This window comes from Octopus sinensis, linkage group LG10, assembly GCF_006345805.1.
Source record: "Octopus sinensis linkage group LG10, ASM634580v1, whole genome shotgun sequence".
Classification (NCBI taxonomy): domain Eukaryota; kingdom Metazoa; phylum Mollusca; class Cephalopoda; order Octopoda; family Octopodidae; genus Octopus; species Octopus sinensis.
The window spans coordinates 2,052,823-2,069,199 of record NC_043006.1 but is presented as its reverse complement, the minus strand read 5'-3'; the positions used below and the strand labels follow the sequence as shown (position 1 = coordinate 2,069,199).

Below are 16,377 nucleotides of genomic sequence, written 5' to 3'. Positions count from 1 at the left end.
AATCCCACCCACCCTAAAATCATATCAGGGTACTCAATGCATTGTTGATACTAGTAAAAATTGTCGAAACATCAAATATAAAGATTTGGTTAATAAATATTTCTTACCTTGTCAAAGCATATGACATCAAGGTTCCCACAAATATTGATATTGGAAGGTGAAATACAGTAGACGGAGGCTTTTTTCAGTCTTGCTTGTGCAAACACTGTGCCGACAGTGAGAGCTGCTGGTAAAGCTGGGGGTATAGCAATTGTTATTAAATCAAGGGCTCGTATGGCAATAAGGCCACCAGGGACACCATTTTGAATCTTTAAATAGACATAAAATAAAAGAAATTTTTTTAAATATTTCATCCTCAAAATAAATAGGAACAGAGTTAAGTATCTCATGTAACGATCAGCCAACCACCACCCTTCATGTATAGATCTGCATCACATGTCCTTACCAGCACAGTCGTTTCTCTTTCACACAATGGCAAATTCTTGTATATTGCAATAGCTAGTTCTTGTAATATACATACATATATATACATACATACATACATACATACATACATATATACATACATATATATATACATACATATATATATATATACATACATATGTATACATATACATACATATGTATACATATACATACATATGTATACATATACATATATATATACATACATTCATATATATACATACATTCATATATATACATACGTGTGTATATATATATATATATAAGTGTATATATATATATATACATATACATACATTCATACATATACATACGTATATATATATAACGGGAAGCTTTATGAAAATAAACAAAAGACGAAGGCAGGTGGAGTACAAATAAACAATTGTATTAGTGTGGCGCTCAGGAATAGAAATAGAACAAGTCTTTTACGTTTCGAGCCTGTGCTCTTCAACAGAAAGAAACACGGAGAGAAACAAGGAGAGAAAAAAAATGCATGTAGGAGCTAGCAAATCAACATGGCAATCTGATTTCGGCCAGAAGTCAAAGATCAAACGTGAGACGCAAGAGCGAAATTAGGGGAGATAACAGGGTCAAATGACCTCGCCCCAACATAAGAGTGTGTGTGTGTATGAGAGAGTATGTAGTGCGTATGAGAGGTCTGGACGTGTGTATGTATATATGATGTGATGTGTAAAGTCATATGGTGTAGTGTAGAGAGAGGAGATGAGGGGAAGAGGGGGAGGCAAGGGGGAGAGAGATGAGGGGGGAGGGGGAGATGAGATGAGGGTGAGGAGGGAGAAGGAAAGGGGAGAAGAGGAGGGGAGAGAAGGGGGAGAAGGAAGAAGAGGAGGGGAGAGGGAGACAGAGAGAAAGAAGGAAGAGGAGTAGGGGTGAAAGGATGAAGGACTGAAGAGAAGTAGGGGTCGGGGGGAGGTTAGATGAGGAGGGGGAGAGGGGGGTTAGATGAGGAGGGGGAGAGTTGAGACCAAATGGCGTAAAAGAGCGAAGAGAGAAGATTAATTCCTGTTCACGGCGCAAACGGGAATCCGGATGGCCTCTGTGCAAGGACAAACCAAACACAGACAGGTGTTGCAAGGAGTGACCGGTGGAGCGGAAATGGCATGAGACCGGTATGTCGTTGGCAAGGCGGATGTCACGGAGGTGTTCCGTGAACCGCTCAGCCAACACATGTACATACATACATACATACATATATATACATCTCCCTCTCACACCTACTTCCTCCCACCCACCTCTCTCTCTTGCTCCAACTCCTCTTCACTTCTACTTTCCTCCTCTCTTCTCTTCACTCCTACCCGCCTTCTCCCTTCATCATCACCCCCCTCCTGTAACCCCACCCCTACGCAATCCAACCCCACCTTCCCTATCCATCCCATTCCTTACACCCACTCCCACATACCCCACCCATGCTTTCCCCATTCTCTCCTCCTCCACATCCCAACACCATCACACCATACTACACACCACTACACTACACACCACCATACCACACCACATCACACCACTATGCACACACTAGCACTGACCACTTCCCAGCCTCACATCCACACACCTACACGTCAAGGTCACCAGCCATCTTCCACACACACATACATGCTCTCTTATACATACGCAAGCACACCTTCATTTTGAGATCACCACTACTTTACTATCTCCCCTTCTTCCTAGCTCTCCTGCGTGACCCCTCTGTCCAGCATTCACCATGATAGATTGCTAGCCACTAAACCTTTTTTATTCTCTCTCCCTGTTTCTTTCTGTGTTCCTTTCTGTGGAAGAGCATAGGCTCGAAATGTTAAAGACTTTTTCACATCCTGAGTGTTATACTAATACATCTGTTTGTTGTCTACACTACCCGTCTTCGTCTTTTGTTAAATCTCCCCTATATATATATATATATATATACATACATAGATATATATATATGTATACATACATAGATATATATATATGTATACATATATATATACATACATATGCATACATATATATATATATATATATATATACATACATACATACATATGCATACATATATATATATATATACATACATACATATGCATACATATATCATCATCATCATCATCATCATCATCGTTTAACGTCCGTTTTCCGCGCTAGCACGGGTTGGACGGTTTCGACCGGGGTCTGGGGAGCTCGGGACTGCCCCAGGCTCCAGTCTAGTCTGGCAGTGTTTCTACAGCTGGATGCCCTTCCTAACGCCAACCACTCCGCGAGTGTAGTGGGTGTTTTTTACGTGCCACCTGCACAGGTGCCAGAGGGGTCTGGCATCGGCCACGTTCGGATGGTGCTTTTTATGTGGGGGGGGGGGTGCAGAAATATATAGGGGAGCACCAGTGGGGAAGGGTGGTTCAGAGAAATGATGACAGGTTCTAGGCAAGTAGAACGTAGGATATCAAGAGAGGGGTAATGCATGGTGAAATAGCGTGTTGAAGAGGGGCGTTCGAAGAGTAGACACCTATAATGGTGGTGGGAGAAGCGACATCCGGTATAGATGGAACAAAAATATAGAGATATCCGGTATTGGTGGTGGGGGTGGGCAAGGGCGGGTGCACCGGGAATATGCGAAGGTTGAACTTTAGAGAAACGGGCGGGAATGGCGATGTTTTTAGGGTGGCATGTAGAAAGAAAAGGAAAGCAAAGCAGATTGGTGGTTATAAGTTCAAAACATTTAAACGGTAGACAAATGTATGTATGTATGAAAAAGAAGGGATAAATCTTAGCTTGCTTATGGACATCGCTGTAAGTCAGGGGAAGAAATGATAGTGAATGGTGGAGATCGAATTAAAGGGAATATGCGAAGGTTGAACTTTAGAGAAACGGGCGGGAATGGCGATGTTTTTAGGGTGGCATGTAGAAAGAAAAGGAAAGCAAAGCAGATTGGTGGTTATAAGTTCAAAACATTTAAACGGTAGACAAATGTATGCATGTATGAAAAAGAAGGGATAAATCTTAGCTTGCTTATGGACATCGCTGTAAGTCAGGGGAAGAAATGATAGTGAATGGTGGAGATCGAATTAAAGGGAATATATATATATATATATACATACATACATATGCATACATATATATATATATGTATATATATATTTGTGTGTCCGTGTTTGTATGCCCACTATCGGCTGACAACCAATGTTGGTGTGCTTATGTCCCCATAACTTAGCAGTTTGGCAAAAGAGACCGATAGAATAAGTACTAGGCTTACAAAGAATAAGTTTATAAGTTTTGGGGTCAATTTGTTCGACTAAAAGGCAGTGCTCCAGCATGGCCACAATCAAATGACTGAAACAAGTAAAGGTAAAAGTAAAATATATATATTCTTTTACTTGTTTCAGTCATTTGATCGTGGCCATGCTGGAGCACTGCCTTAAAGGGTTTTAGTCAAAGGACTGAACCCCAAGACCTATTCTTTGTAAACCCAGTACTTATTCTATCAGTTTCTTTTACCAAAGTGCTAAGTTACAAGGATATAAACACACCAACATTGGTTGTCAAGCGATGGTGGAGGAACAAACAAAGACACAAACACACACATAGATGTGTGTGTATGGAAGGCTTCTTTCAGTTTCCATCTACCAAATTCACCCTCATTAGTGGAAAAGTATCTTGTGCATAGGTGCATTGCGTGTGTCTGTGTGTCCGTGCATGCGTGTGCATGCGTGTGTGTGTGTCTACATGGTGAGTTATTATAAAACAGCAGTAATAACCACACGAACCAAAGAACTTACCATAATCACAATTGTGTAGATAAATTCCATGAAAGCAAGAATGCTTAAGATTAAAATAAATATATACGTATCCTTGGTGAGGTTTATGTCTATAGGTTTTGGGAATAGAATGGATCGAGTTAATTCTCCTTTGGTAGTTGAGAACCCTGGAGGAAAGAGAAAAACGTTAACAATAATTATATCTCTGTGATTGGTTGTTGTTCACAGCCACAAACAAAAAAAGGGGACATTCAGTATATAAACATAGTGGGACTAGATAGTTTTATAGTCATCATACAAATGAAATAACGAAGAGTTTCCCATAAATCTGATAGCTACATGGTTGTCAGGTGTGCCCGCTTGGATTAGGATTATCTCTGGTAAAATGGCACTGGAGGGAGGGAGGGAGGGAAGGAGTGGAAAACAAAATTATGGGTTTTTTTCTAAGGTAAAAATACAGTGCAAGGGCAGTAACTCTGGGCTACGAACGAGTGACGTTGCCTGGCAACAGAATTGGTAATTGTAAAAAGATAGACTATAAAATAAATAAATAAAGAGAAAGGAAGAGGAATGAACTGCACAAACACGAAAATATAACAATTGGCTCTCACCTGTCCGTAGAATGACAGCTTGGACTCTTTGATTCTCATAATACCTGGTCTGTATGACCCTCGTACCACAGAATAACACATGGCGAGAGTGATCGTCCATCTTGAACTTTTCATTAGTACTATGGGCTTGGATTGGATATGGAAGAGGAGTCTTTAAGACAGGCACACTTTCACCTGAGATGAAATTGAAAGAAAATACGTATATACATATATAAATAACAATTATAAAGCTGCAGAGTATAACAGGGAATATTAAATATATATTTTTAGTTAAAAGTGTTGGTAATTAGTGCGTGTGTGTGTGTTAGAGGGGCAGGCATGGCTGTGTGGTTAAGAGGTCTGTTTCCCAACCATGTGACTTCAGGATCGGTTCTATCATACAGTACTGGGCAAGTGTCTTCTACAACAGATCCACTGAACTTGCGACAGCTAAAGAAGTGCACTGTTTATCTTATCATTGACACAGAAACTCAAAGTCTTGTATGAAAGTCTCCATAACTGTATCGGTCAATAAATAATGTTCTCTATTTCCAACAATATTGAGATTCTTGCTTTTGCATGACACAGTATATTATTTATACGAGTATATCTATATATATATATATATATATATATATATGTAATTCTATATGAAATGGTTGGTGTTAATAAGGGCATCCAGCTATAGAAACCTTGTAAAATCTGAAACACTGGATATAGTTTTCTGACCACCGGATCCTGCACCAGAGTGTAAAACAGGCATAAAATGATGATGTTGATGACGATGATGATGATGATGATGTACATGCATACGTACATCCTGGTAATCCAGTAGCGGTTGGGAACCAGAAACTGAACATTCCTTAGTTTCTTTATGTCAGGCTGTCATTTTCCTACATGTATTTATGCATGAACCTACATGAGGGCTGTTATTTCGATTTTCAATTTCAAGCGTATCGATCCTCTGATTTGCTCTGACACTCATTGAGTACTTTTTTTCTATAAAGATAAAAACTAAAATCTGACGAAGCAGTGGTGATCCTTGTTGCCCTTACCATGACCATGACCACCATCACAGGACCAGTTCAATCCATGGCATGGGAAAAATGGGTTGGCACAGTAAGACTCAATACATATCCGGGGGGGGGGGTTACTGCTCCATGTCCGGTAAGTTCACTGTCATCGATTCACCAATTTTTTCTCTCAATAAAATAGTTTTTAACTATTAATGGTGAGATATTATGGATATATTTCCTCATTAAACGTTCCTCGTGGTGAACTTTCTTCACAGTGAATTGATGGTGAATTTGCCTGTATTCCACTGCTTGCCAAGACAAAGCTGCAGGACTACATCTCATTATTCATTTTTTTTACATGGTTTCAACAGCCTGATGTCCTTAACACCAACACCTTTACTCAGTGCATGTGTTTTTTTTTCTTTTCGAGCCACCAGCACTAGAGAGGTGTCATGCCTCAACACGACTAAAGGCCGTAGAACAGCCTTACTCTTTACCCATTGTACTAGCAGCATCAGCACTAGAGTGGTGGATTGTCCTTGACATAACAATGAGGTCATGGCTACCACATTGGTGCAAGTGCCACAGTTACCCCACCCAGTACAATCATATTCTATTCCAGACTTCCATGTCACAATGTTCATGTGACCAGCTAGGAACTTCTTTCCATAATTCTACATTTGGAAAAATTACAAAGTAAAATATAAACACACAAACACACACAACATATACATAAATATATATAACAATAATATATATTGAAGTGATTTTACTACAACTACTATTATTTTACTATTATCATTTCTTAAATACAGCCACGAAACACGTGTCGTTATTCTACCAAATATATACGTTTTATTTATTATTTTGCATATTACTTAATCATCGTCTATGTTTTATCTTATATTTAATATTTCTATAATATGTAATTTTCTAGATGGTATAATTTAATTTTTCATTATTGAATTGATAAAAGGTGTTTTTTTAAAAATTTATATATATATATATATATGTGTGTGTGTGTGTGTGTGTGTATATATTTGTATATAATAAAAGAGCATACCTGTTAACACACTTTCATTAACAATGCAGTTGCCGCTGATTAATACTGCATCACACTGCATTAAACAGCCGGATCGAGGCACTTCAATCAAGTCACCAGGGACAAGGTCTTCTGACTGGATATCTATGAAGTCTGTAGAAAACATATCTTGCAAGTAACAACACATTATAGTCATATACGGATGGAGTGGAGTGGAGAGGATAGGAAAAGTGAGTGAGAGAGAGAGAGAGAAGAGGAAGAGGAGAAGGAGAGGAGGATTGATACAAAGAACAGCCAGCCATCACTCGTGAGTGAGTGTGACTTGGCAGCACATACCATGCTTTCCCTAATTGTCTTTTAGGTGTCTCTGGCTCTCTGAGAAGTCAGAGGCACCTGATCATACCCCTCACTCCTGCCCCAGTGAAACATTCTGGAAGTGAAAGGAGGGGGGTGGGAGAAAGAGCAGCTCCCACACCCAGCTGGTTTTCGTTACAACTGGTAAACTGGAGCAACATGAAACACAAGGCCCTCCTTCAACAACACACAACATGCCTCCTTATCCAGGAATTGAACTCAGAGCCTTGTGATCATAAGCCAAATACCCTAACCACTAGGATTCACCCCTTCACAATAATAACAACTGTTACACAACTAAACCCAAAATAATAAAATATCAACAACTAAATTTTTAATAAAAACGAACAGAAAATGTCAGGTAAACTTTGAAAATTTGTCTGGAAGAAAAGAAAACATTGAAACATTGAATTTTGTGTTTAGTAACAGATTTAATATCTTTTAAGCATTTAGACATCATATTTGTACAGAGAGTTATGAACTTGCTATTGGTACAGCTTTAGTCCTTTTAGTTGTAACACTAGAACTATTACCACTCTTGTAGTTCTACAGCTCATGTCTTCCAGTGATTGGTTTTAACATTTCATCTTTTTGGAGTTAGCAAAGTGAGTATCATTAACAGTTGTGAACAGGCAGCATGATGGCATAGCATCCAATCCAGGAGTCAGGTGGGTTGTTTCGAATCTGATCCTTGCTGTGGATGTAAGTCATAAAGTCTAGTGTTCATCAGTCTTTGCGGTTCAGGATGTTTGTTGGTGTTTAGTTGTCTATTACAATGTTGTTACAGCTGGATCTATATTGTTGTTGATATTGTTGTTGTCGCTGGTTTCTTCCATGTCATCCTAGTCAGAGTATTCCATTTTGCATTTCAGAAACCATGGATCAAGAATTATATTACCCTCTGCTATGATATATTATGGACTGTGTCTGGAGATTTTCTTTTCATTGGTAATCGAAATAGCATCCTGTGTCTTTCCAATAAGTTGGAAGAGAGTTTATTACTATTTTTGCCAAGGAATCTTTATTACCACTTCCTGTCCAGATAGCATTAGATATACTTTGATTGAAAATTGGAAGACAGCCATTTGCAATAAAAATTGACACATTCCCATTTATATTTCAAATACTGAATTTGAACATTTTAGCAAAAATAAAATTAATCTTAGTAACTGCTTTGCAACAATTTATTTAGCTAGAACTTGGGAAAAAAACAATGAAAATGAAAAAAAAAAGTTTTCCTTCGCATTACTGTGAGAGGGGCATTTCCTGAGATACAAGCACAGTGTGGATGCACAGAAGAATTCCATTCCTAAGATTTGTTGTTAATTTTCAAGATTCAACTAAAAAACCAAGGATTCATTTTATTTCCACCTGCAGTCTTCAACCAGACTGCATCAACTTATAATATTGCAATGGCTTCTTTGTATCTTCATTAAAAAAACAAAATGTAACTTGTTGCAGATCGGAACCGCAGTAGGGAAAGAACATTCAGGTAAAGATATTGAATCTAAACTCACAATTCTACACAGCCTTGTTGGACATTGTGAATTCTGGGCTGTAACGGTTGACGTATCATGTAAAAAAAAAAAGCACTAAGAGGCATGGATTTCCATTTTCATCTGACCATATTTGGCAAAAAGTCTTTGAGGTTTCTTCATTGAATTTGTAACAGGTAATACACAAGCTCATTCTCTGGAAGCTGCTAAAATAGATGCAGACGCTTACCAGTAATCTTCCCTTCTCCAGGCCTTTCTGGAACTGTTGTTCAACTGGTTTCTATGGTGATGATTGTTTCTTGTATTTCCCCCCACCTATACAATGATTTGAAACCAATTAATCCTAAACTATTGCTTGAAGATGGTATTACGAGACCCCAGTTTTCCTCCTTGGTGAACACAACAGTAGTAGTAAAAAACAGTAGTAAAGAATGCCTTGTTATTGACCACCCACAAATTATAAATTGCTACTAATTTCTAATGCTTATTAATTTGCTAAAATTGAAGATCCTGTACATTTAATTTCCTTCAATAAATTCTATAAACTTTATCTGAAAGCTGCAGACCATCACATTCTGCCTCTCAATGACAGTAAGAACACACATTTCAAACAGATGGACCCTTATTTCAGTTATGCTTTGCTTTTCAAAGTGATGGATAATGCTATTGTTGACAAGGATATCAAATGAGTTCATGTCTATCTTAACATTCATTTCTTACTTTAGATACAAAATAATTCTCGGAGAGAAATGCTGGACATAAGAAGCATCAGATGTGGTGTGCAAGAGCGACGCTTGCGATGGTATGGTCATGTACTGCGGATGGATGAGGAGAGATGTGTGAAGAAGTGCCGCTCCCAAACAGTTGAAGGTATCAGGTGGAGAGGTAGACCCAGGAAGACATGAGATGAGGTGGTCAAGCATGACCTCAGAGCGTTGGGCCTCACAGAGGCAATGACGAAGGACCGAGATCTCTGGAGATATGCTGTGACTGCAAAGACCTGGGCTGCTTCCTGCACCAGTTCAGCATAGCCCCTGCCCATTCAAAGTACCTTGGATTTCAGAACGTCCCGCTGTGCTTGAGGGGACCTGTTGAGTCAAGTACATGAACATCGAAATAAATATCAATGGAAATAGTAGTTGTGATATCTGTGCCGGTGGCACATAAAAAGCACCATCTGAACGTGGCCATTGCCAGCACCATCTTGACTGGCATCTGTGCCCGCGGCATGTAAAAAGCACCCACTACACTCACGGAGTGGTTGGCGTTAGGAAGGGCATCCAGCTGTAGAAACACTGCCAGATCAGACTGGAGCCTGGTGCAGCCATCTGGCTTCCCAGAACCCGGTTGAACCGTCCAACCCATGCTAGCATGGAAAACGGACGTTAAACGATGATGATGATAATGTAGAAAGATTGAAACCTTCAGTTATCATATGTCGAGTTATACTAAACATCTTTCACTAACTCCTCCTCTAAAACGCTGTTCCGTTTCTTAGAATTAATTCAACACCAACTAAATACTATTTTTTTCCCATTGCCAAAAAAAAAAAGACATCCAGTTAATGTTCCTCTACTCAAAATATCAACAGCTAATGCCTCTCTCTGTATGTCTCTCACCTATCTTACCTGACATTCCCCGATATGTCAGGTGTGATGCTTCTGCAACTACAATTTTGTCTGCTCTTTCACAGTTGCTTTCTTCTTTATAATACTCTCTGACCCTGAACAAAATCTCTCATCAATTGAAAAGGAAGCTACAGCTATCCTAGAAAGTGCAAGGAAATGGCAATCGTTTTCACTTCAAAACTAGTTCTCATTACTCACTGATTGACAGGTCATCTTATTCACAAAAGTAGAAAAAAATTGAAGAATGACAAGACCTCCTCCACTGCTGTATGGAATTAACGTTCTACAATTCTACAACACATACCTGGTAAAGGTAACAGCTGCTGATGTGCTTACCAGATGCTCTTCTATAATATCTTCTCCTAGAATCATAAATTTACATGAAATTTTTTAACTTGAAGACAGCACTATGTCAGGTCTAAGAACTGGCCATTTTCTTTGGAAGATGTAAAAAGAAAATTAAGAAACTTCATGAATATATCAAAATTAAAACACCGATTGTATCCACAGCCATTTGAGCATTTCACTTCAAAGGTTCTCTACCATCTTCTAACTCTTACCACTTTTTGATGGCTAAAAGCTTCCCCTTGTGTTTGCATGTTCAAATATAAGAACCCTGGCTGGAATTCCCTGCCCTTAAAATATGTTCTTTGTGTTTGGTGTTCTTATTTCAATTCACTAAGAACAAGGATCCTAGTTTTTATTTCAAGATGTCAGTACATTTTGTGGAGAACAATAAAACTGTTTAAACTGAAACAATTTCACACCATCCTGAAGGAAACAGTCATGTAGAACTGTTCAATGGAACTGTGGAGAATAATAACTCTTACACTTCATTGAAGAAAGCTGCCAGAGAAACGATGTAATAATACAAGGGAACCAATCCATATAATTAGGCATGGAATGGTTTGTCTAAAATTCTCATTTGCACAGTGACAAACCTGGTGCCTCAATGCCGCATGAAAGATTATTTGTCTTTCACATCACTTACCAGTGAAAGTTTTTACCAAGATTGCTTTCCAATACCGGAGAGGTTTTGATTAGATGGTTCAACTGTGGTGATAAATATGAGACTAAAGTTGATAAGGTTAAACTAACAGATGCCATTCCTCCTTGTGTTCACATTAGATACCCAGATGACCAAAATGGCTCTGTCTAGACTAAGGATACAACTTCGTCAGGAAGATCAAACATTATTGGAAATCAATCAAATTCTAGATCCATTGAAGAGAATTCCATTGGTAATTGTTGCTGTGTTGACTTGTTGAACATTCTGGACTTAACAAACATTGAGACCACTAATAGACATTCCGCTGATTATTGTCCAGGTGTCATTCTGAGTAGTCTGCTTGACAAGTATGCGAGATGACATTAGTCTAGTGTCAATCTAATTAACGAAAAGTAAATGATGACCCCCACCCCCCACCCACTACTCAAATGTCCTACTTGCACAACAAGGGTCAAGAAAGAGCTGGAAAGGCTAAACCATGGAAGTGTCAGTGAATGCTATGAAATTATTCTTGCTATTTCTAGTCCTGTAGAGTTAACATTGAAAGCTACAGAGTAATTAATGTACCAGGGTGGGACAGTAAAGGGTAACAGAAGACAGGGCATGAGGTGGGAGCGGCTACAATGGAAATAAACAACAATAAACCCCAGTCATTTCAAACGCACCATTCCTTAACGACCTCGCTATTCACCTTAGCACACTGCTTTGCAATCCACCATACCTCGAACTGTTGATCCTTTCAAGACAAGACACTAGCAAACCTCCTGCTTCAGTTCTTCACCCCATCATACAAACTTATAATCTAGTTTCTCTTCTAGATCTGCTTTTTACTTCCTACTCACTCTCTTTCTAACCAGGTCAGCTTTTCAGTTTCTATGGCTACAGAAATGCTTCCCCATATTCTTGCATCTGTCATAGTTCCGATCTACAGTTTCTTGGTTATCTCACAGAAAATTGCTGTCTCTTCTTCTTCTTCTTCTTCCGTACTGGTAGCCACCGCTGCCTCTCCTCAGCTCCTTCATTGCTGACATCCACACTCTCCTCACCATAAACCATTCCTACACCTGTCCATTGCTTAGACTTTCCTTTACCTACAAATAACATCAGTAATAACTCTTCATTATACAAAACCGAACAGTATCTCATCTAATTTTTTTCTCTTCCCAGTTAATTAAGCTACAACATTTTCCATAACTTTCATAACCTGGTCCAAGAATTTGATGCCTACAATAGTTTCAGATCAAATTTTTCTCTCAAAATTTAAACAAATTCAAAAAAATTAATTTTCCATCAAGGTGAATAACTCTTTTACAACATAAGTGAATTATCGCCCTTAGACCGACGCTTTTTATTCTGGACAAGAGACAAAGTAATGACTGTGTATTGTCGATTATAACGAGTTCCAAGTGAGGGAAAAGGCATGAAAATAATGTAGACGAGGTGGTAGATGTTAAAAAGAAAGTTTAATAACCTAGACCCGTGGTTCTAAGAGGCCCTAAGCTAATCTATGCCGTGGTTTACTGTCAATAAATAAACACAACATGTCACTGTGCTTTGCCCAGGAAATTCTAAAGCTAAGATAGCCTCGATGTAGAGAGAGAAAGAATTCATAAGAGGGGATAGGGTACAAATATAATAGTTTTAAAGCTGTGGTTCTGAACAGTGACTGCCAGGGCCTCATGCGGCCCTCAAGCATCCTTCCAACAGCTCTTGATGGTATTCCCTCCATAGATTTTCATTTTGCTCCAGTTTTGGTGCAGTCCTCTTCAAGGTTTGTGATTTGGCCCAGATATTAAAAAGGTTGAAAACCCCTGGTCAAAAGTAAAGGGGAGAAAAATTCAGCTGGAGAGATGAGAAATGAGGGAGTGATGAGGAGGATAAGGTGTAAAGAAAAAAAGGAAAGAATCTAAATCTATGTGACTTTGAGCTTTGTTCTGCACCTTCTTCCATTCGCTCTAAACATGTGAGCTTAGGTTTTACGGCCCTATCTACCACATCATACTAAACTCCATCATGTCTGGTTGAAACATTACAACATCCACAGACCTACTGGCAGGGCCAGATTTATGTAGGGACCAATATGGGCCGTGGCTCAGGAACCCCCAAGCTTGATGGGGACGCCCTTAAACTGAGAGAAGCAGTTATCTCACAGAAAATTGCTGTCTCCTTCTTCTTCTTCTTCTGTACTGGTAGCCACCACTGCCTCTCCTCAGCTCACTCATTGCTGACATCCACTCTCTCCTCACCACAAACCAATTTCTACACCAATCAATCGCTTAGACTTTCCTTTACCTTGCGTCTGTATCTATCTTTTAAATTTTGGGGCTCCTTGATTTAATAGGTCCTCTTTATTATTTTATTATTTTCGAATTATCAAAATCATAGCTTCACATATCTACTGCAACCCCCACACCACGAACCTCCCTGCCTAATGATCTGTGGCTCACTGTAGATGTTTCCCAATAAAAACTCCCAAGTTGTCTATAAGATATGTTATAGGTCTCTATTCAATCATTTTTTAAACATCATTGTTACCTACAACTTTCCTTTCACACTTTCTTTACCATCCATCTTTAGATGGTTTAGCTTTAACCTGTTTGGAACCAACCAGCCTAAGATCACCCTTGGTTCTATGATACAAACTTCATGTTCTAAAGTGTCAATCTATTCCATTTCCTGGTGAGTATGAAGAGTATCTGGCATGTATGTTCACCTGGTTTCTACAACTTTCTATGGTACACTTAATTACTAACTTCTCTCAGAATAGACTCAACTCAAGGCTTCGACCCAACAATTTTGCCACTTTCACATTGCTCTTTTCCTTTCATAATTCTTGTGACTTCATTCTTTACTTTTAATTGCAGATTCCATCCACTTGGATAGCATACCAATTCCCTACCTACCTAACATCCTTCAAACATTACACATATGCACCAATGCATTCTCTTCTCTTGCACTCTACATACAATTCTTCTTAGAATCAGTTTTATACTCTCAACTCATGTGTGTTCCATCAGTCATGCACACTAACACTACACATCCAAAGAGCATGCACACTTCATTTCTCCTCACCTTGTGCATGTCCTAGACATTCAAGGCTTACGTTTCATTACCATGAAATATAATCAAACATCACACTTCATCCACAGGCATCATACAATCTACTCTTCATTGCAAGCAAAAGAGAAAATCTTTTAGTTCCTAGCAGATGTAAGAAGCTTTCTGAACGTTTCTCACCCACTTCTTACTCTAGCTACTGAGCTTTCAGATCATCGCCTCAAATGTTATTTAGGGTTTAGCCTCGGTAACAGAGGCAATCAGCTACAACTGTTAATCCTTCTCAACATTTCAAGTAATTCATCTCATGGGTGCTCTTACTGCCTATGGCATCACTTTGTTCCTCTTTATTTCACTAGAAACTTGCATAATAAGGGTTAACCCTTTCGTTTCTGTATTTATTTTGAGATGCTCTGTGTTTCTTTCAATTAATTTGAAATATAACAAAGAATTTAGTAAAATAACTTAGTTATCATTAAGCTTGTGTTAGGAACATAAATTGTGACTAAGGTTTGGTGGAAGATTTTAATTCAAAACTTAAGAAAACAAGACATTTGTACTCAGAGCCAGAGCCGGTTTCAGCCGGGTTGGTAATGAAAGGGTTAATGAATTTTTTTTTTTTAATGAAAGGAAGGTCAACTAGTACAACTAGTGAAAGTACAGAATTGGTCATATGACTAAAAATGTATTTATTTAAAGCTAGATGTATGAATATTTGTTCAAACAAATATATAATAGTGCACACATGCATATATGTGCACCTTTACAAGGTAGGTGTTTTTATGTGCACCAAAGGTTATTTCCAAGAATAAAATGTACGAGAAATAAGCTGCAGTCAAGAATTTGAGTTATGAAGGATATCTTGGCAACATGTTCTAAATATTAATTCAAAATATTGGCACCAGGCCACAAATCTTCGAGAAGGGGTTACTCAAATCACTCCTAATATATGAATGGTACTTTATTTTATGAGCCCTAGAAAAGTGAAAGGTAAAGTTGACCTTGGCAGGATTTGAACTCCTGTCATATGGCACCATAACTGAACACTGCAAGTCACTTTGTCTGATGCTCTACCAATTCTGCTGCTCCATGTCTTAAATATTATTCAAGATCTAACATAAACAGGCTTCATTTTGGTTTACAAAGAATGGAAGATTAATTTCTTTGAAATTTTGACAATTTATATTTCTTTCTATTTTCAGAGTTCCTGCCTCTCGTCTACATATACAGGCATGGCTGTGTGGTTAAGAAGCTTGCTTCCCAACCATGTTGTCATAGGTTCAATCCCACTGCTCAGCTGGCCAAAGCCTCGTGAGTGGAGAGACAGAAATTGGAAGAAGCTTGTGATGTGTGTGTGTGTGTGTGTCCATCCTTGTCTTGACATCATGTGAGGGTTGTAAAGGAGCATAACTATCATACAAGAGATGTTGTTTGTTTTGAAGTCTTCCACGAAACATACGTCTGGTCACTGGGAAACATTACCTTGCTTCGAAACAAGTGAGGGTCAGTGATGGGAAAAGCAACTGACCACAGAAAAATCAAGGAATTCCATCTGACCCATGCAAGCATGAAAAAGTGGGTATTTCCTCTTTATAGAAGGGGAAAATAAACTGTGATGATGGAAACTTTTCCAATGGCATTCATAAGCTAAGTTCCCACTGAGAGTCAAAACAATGGTAAATTTGGTATTTGCTTTGCAAAAGAATTCCAACTGTTCCATCCACAACAACGAACACACACCCACGTACACACACACACACACGCATACACACACACTGATCAAAAGTATGTGGTGGTAATGCAAAAAGCGCAAAGCATGCTTACTGAAGAAATGTGGTGAATAACTAGACAACTAGAGGAGGGTACCCTGGATGGTATCATGGACAGACAGAGAACTGGTGTTTCTCAAAGCATGACATGTCCAAGTTACTGCCAGGAAATCTAATTGCCTTAAGTGGGAGAAAA

General features: G+C 38.8%; 1 protein-coding gene across 1 annotated transcript in view; it reads right to left on the bottom strand.

The window, feature by feature from the left end:
* LOC115216651 (probable cation-transporting ATPase 13A3) overlaps positions 1 to 16,377 on the bottom strand; it is a 171,944-nt gene that overhangs the window by 53,830 nt on the left and 101,737 nt on the right. The window contains exons 11-14 of the mRNA XM_029786142.2: positions 6,890 to 7,021; positions 4,832 to 5,005; positions 4,242 to 4,387; positions 108 to 308 (exon numbers count right to left, since the gene is read on the bottom strand). Coding sequence (XP_029642002.1) covers positions 108 to 308; positions 4,242 to 4,387; positions 4,832 to 5,005; positions 6,890 to 7,021 — 653 coding nt within the window. The remainder of the gene's footprint in view (positions 1 to 107; positions 309 to 4,241; positions 4,388 to 4,831; positions 5,006 to 6,889; positions 7,022 to 16,377) is intronic.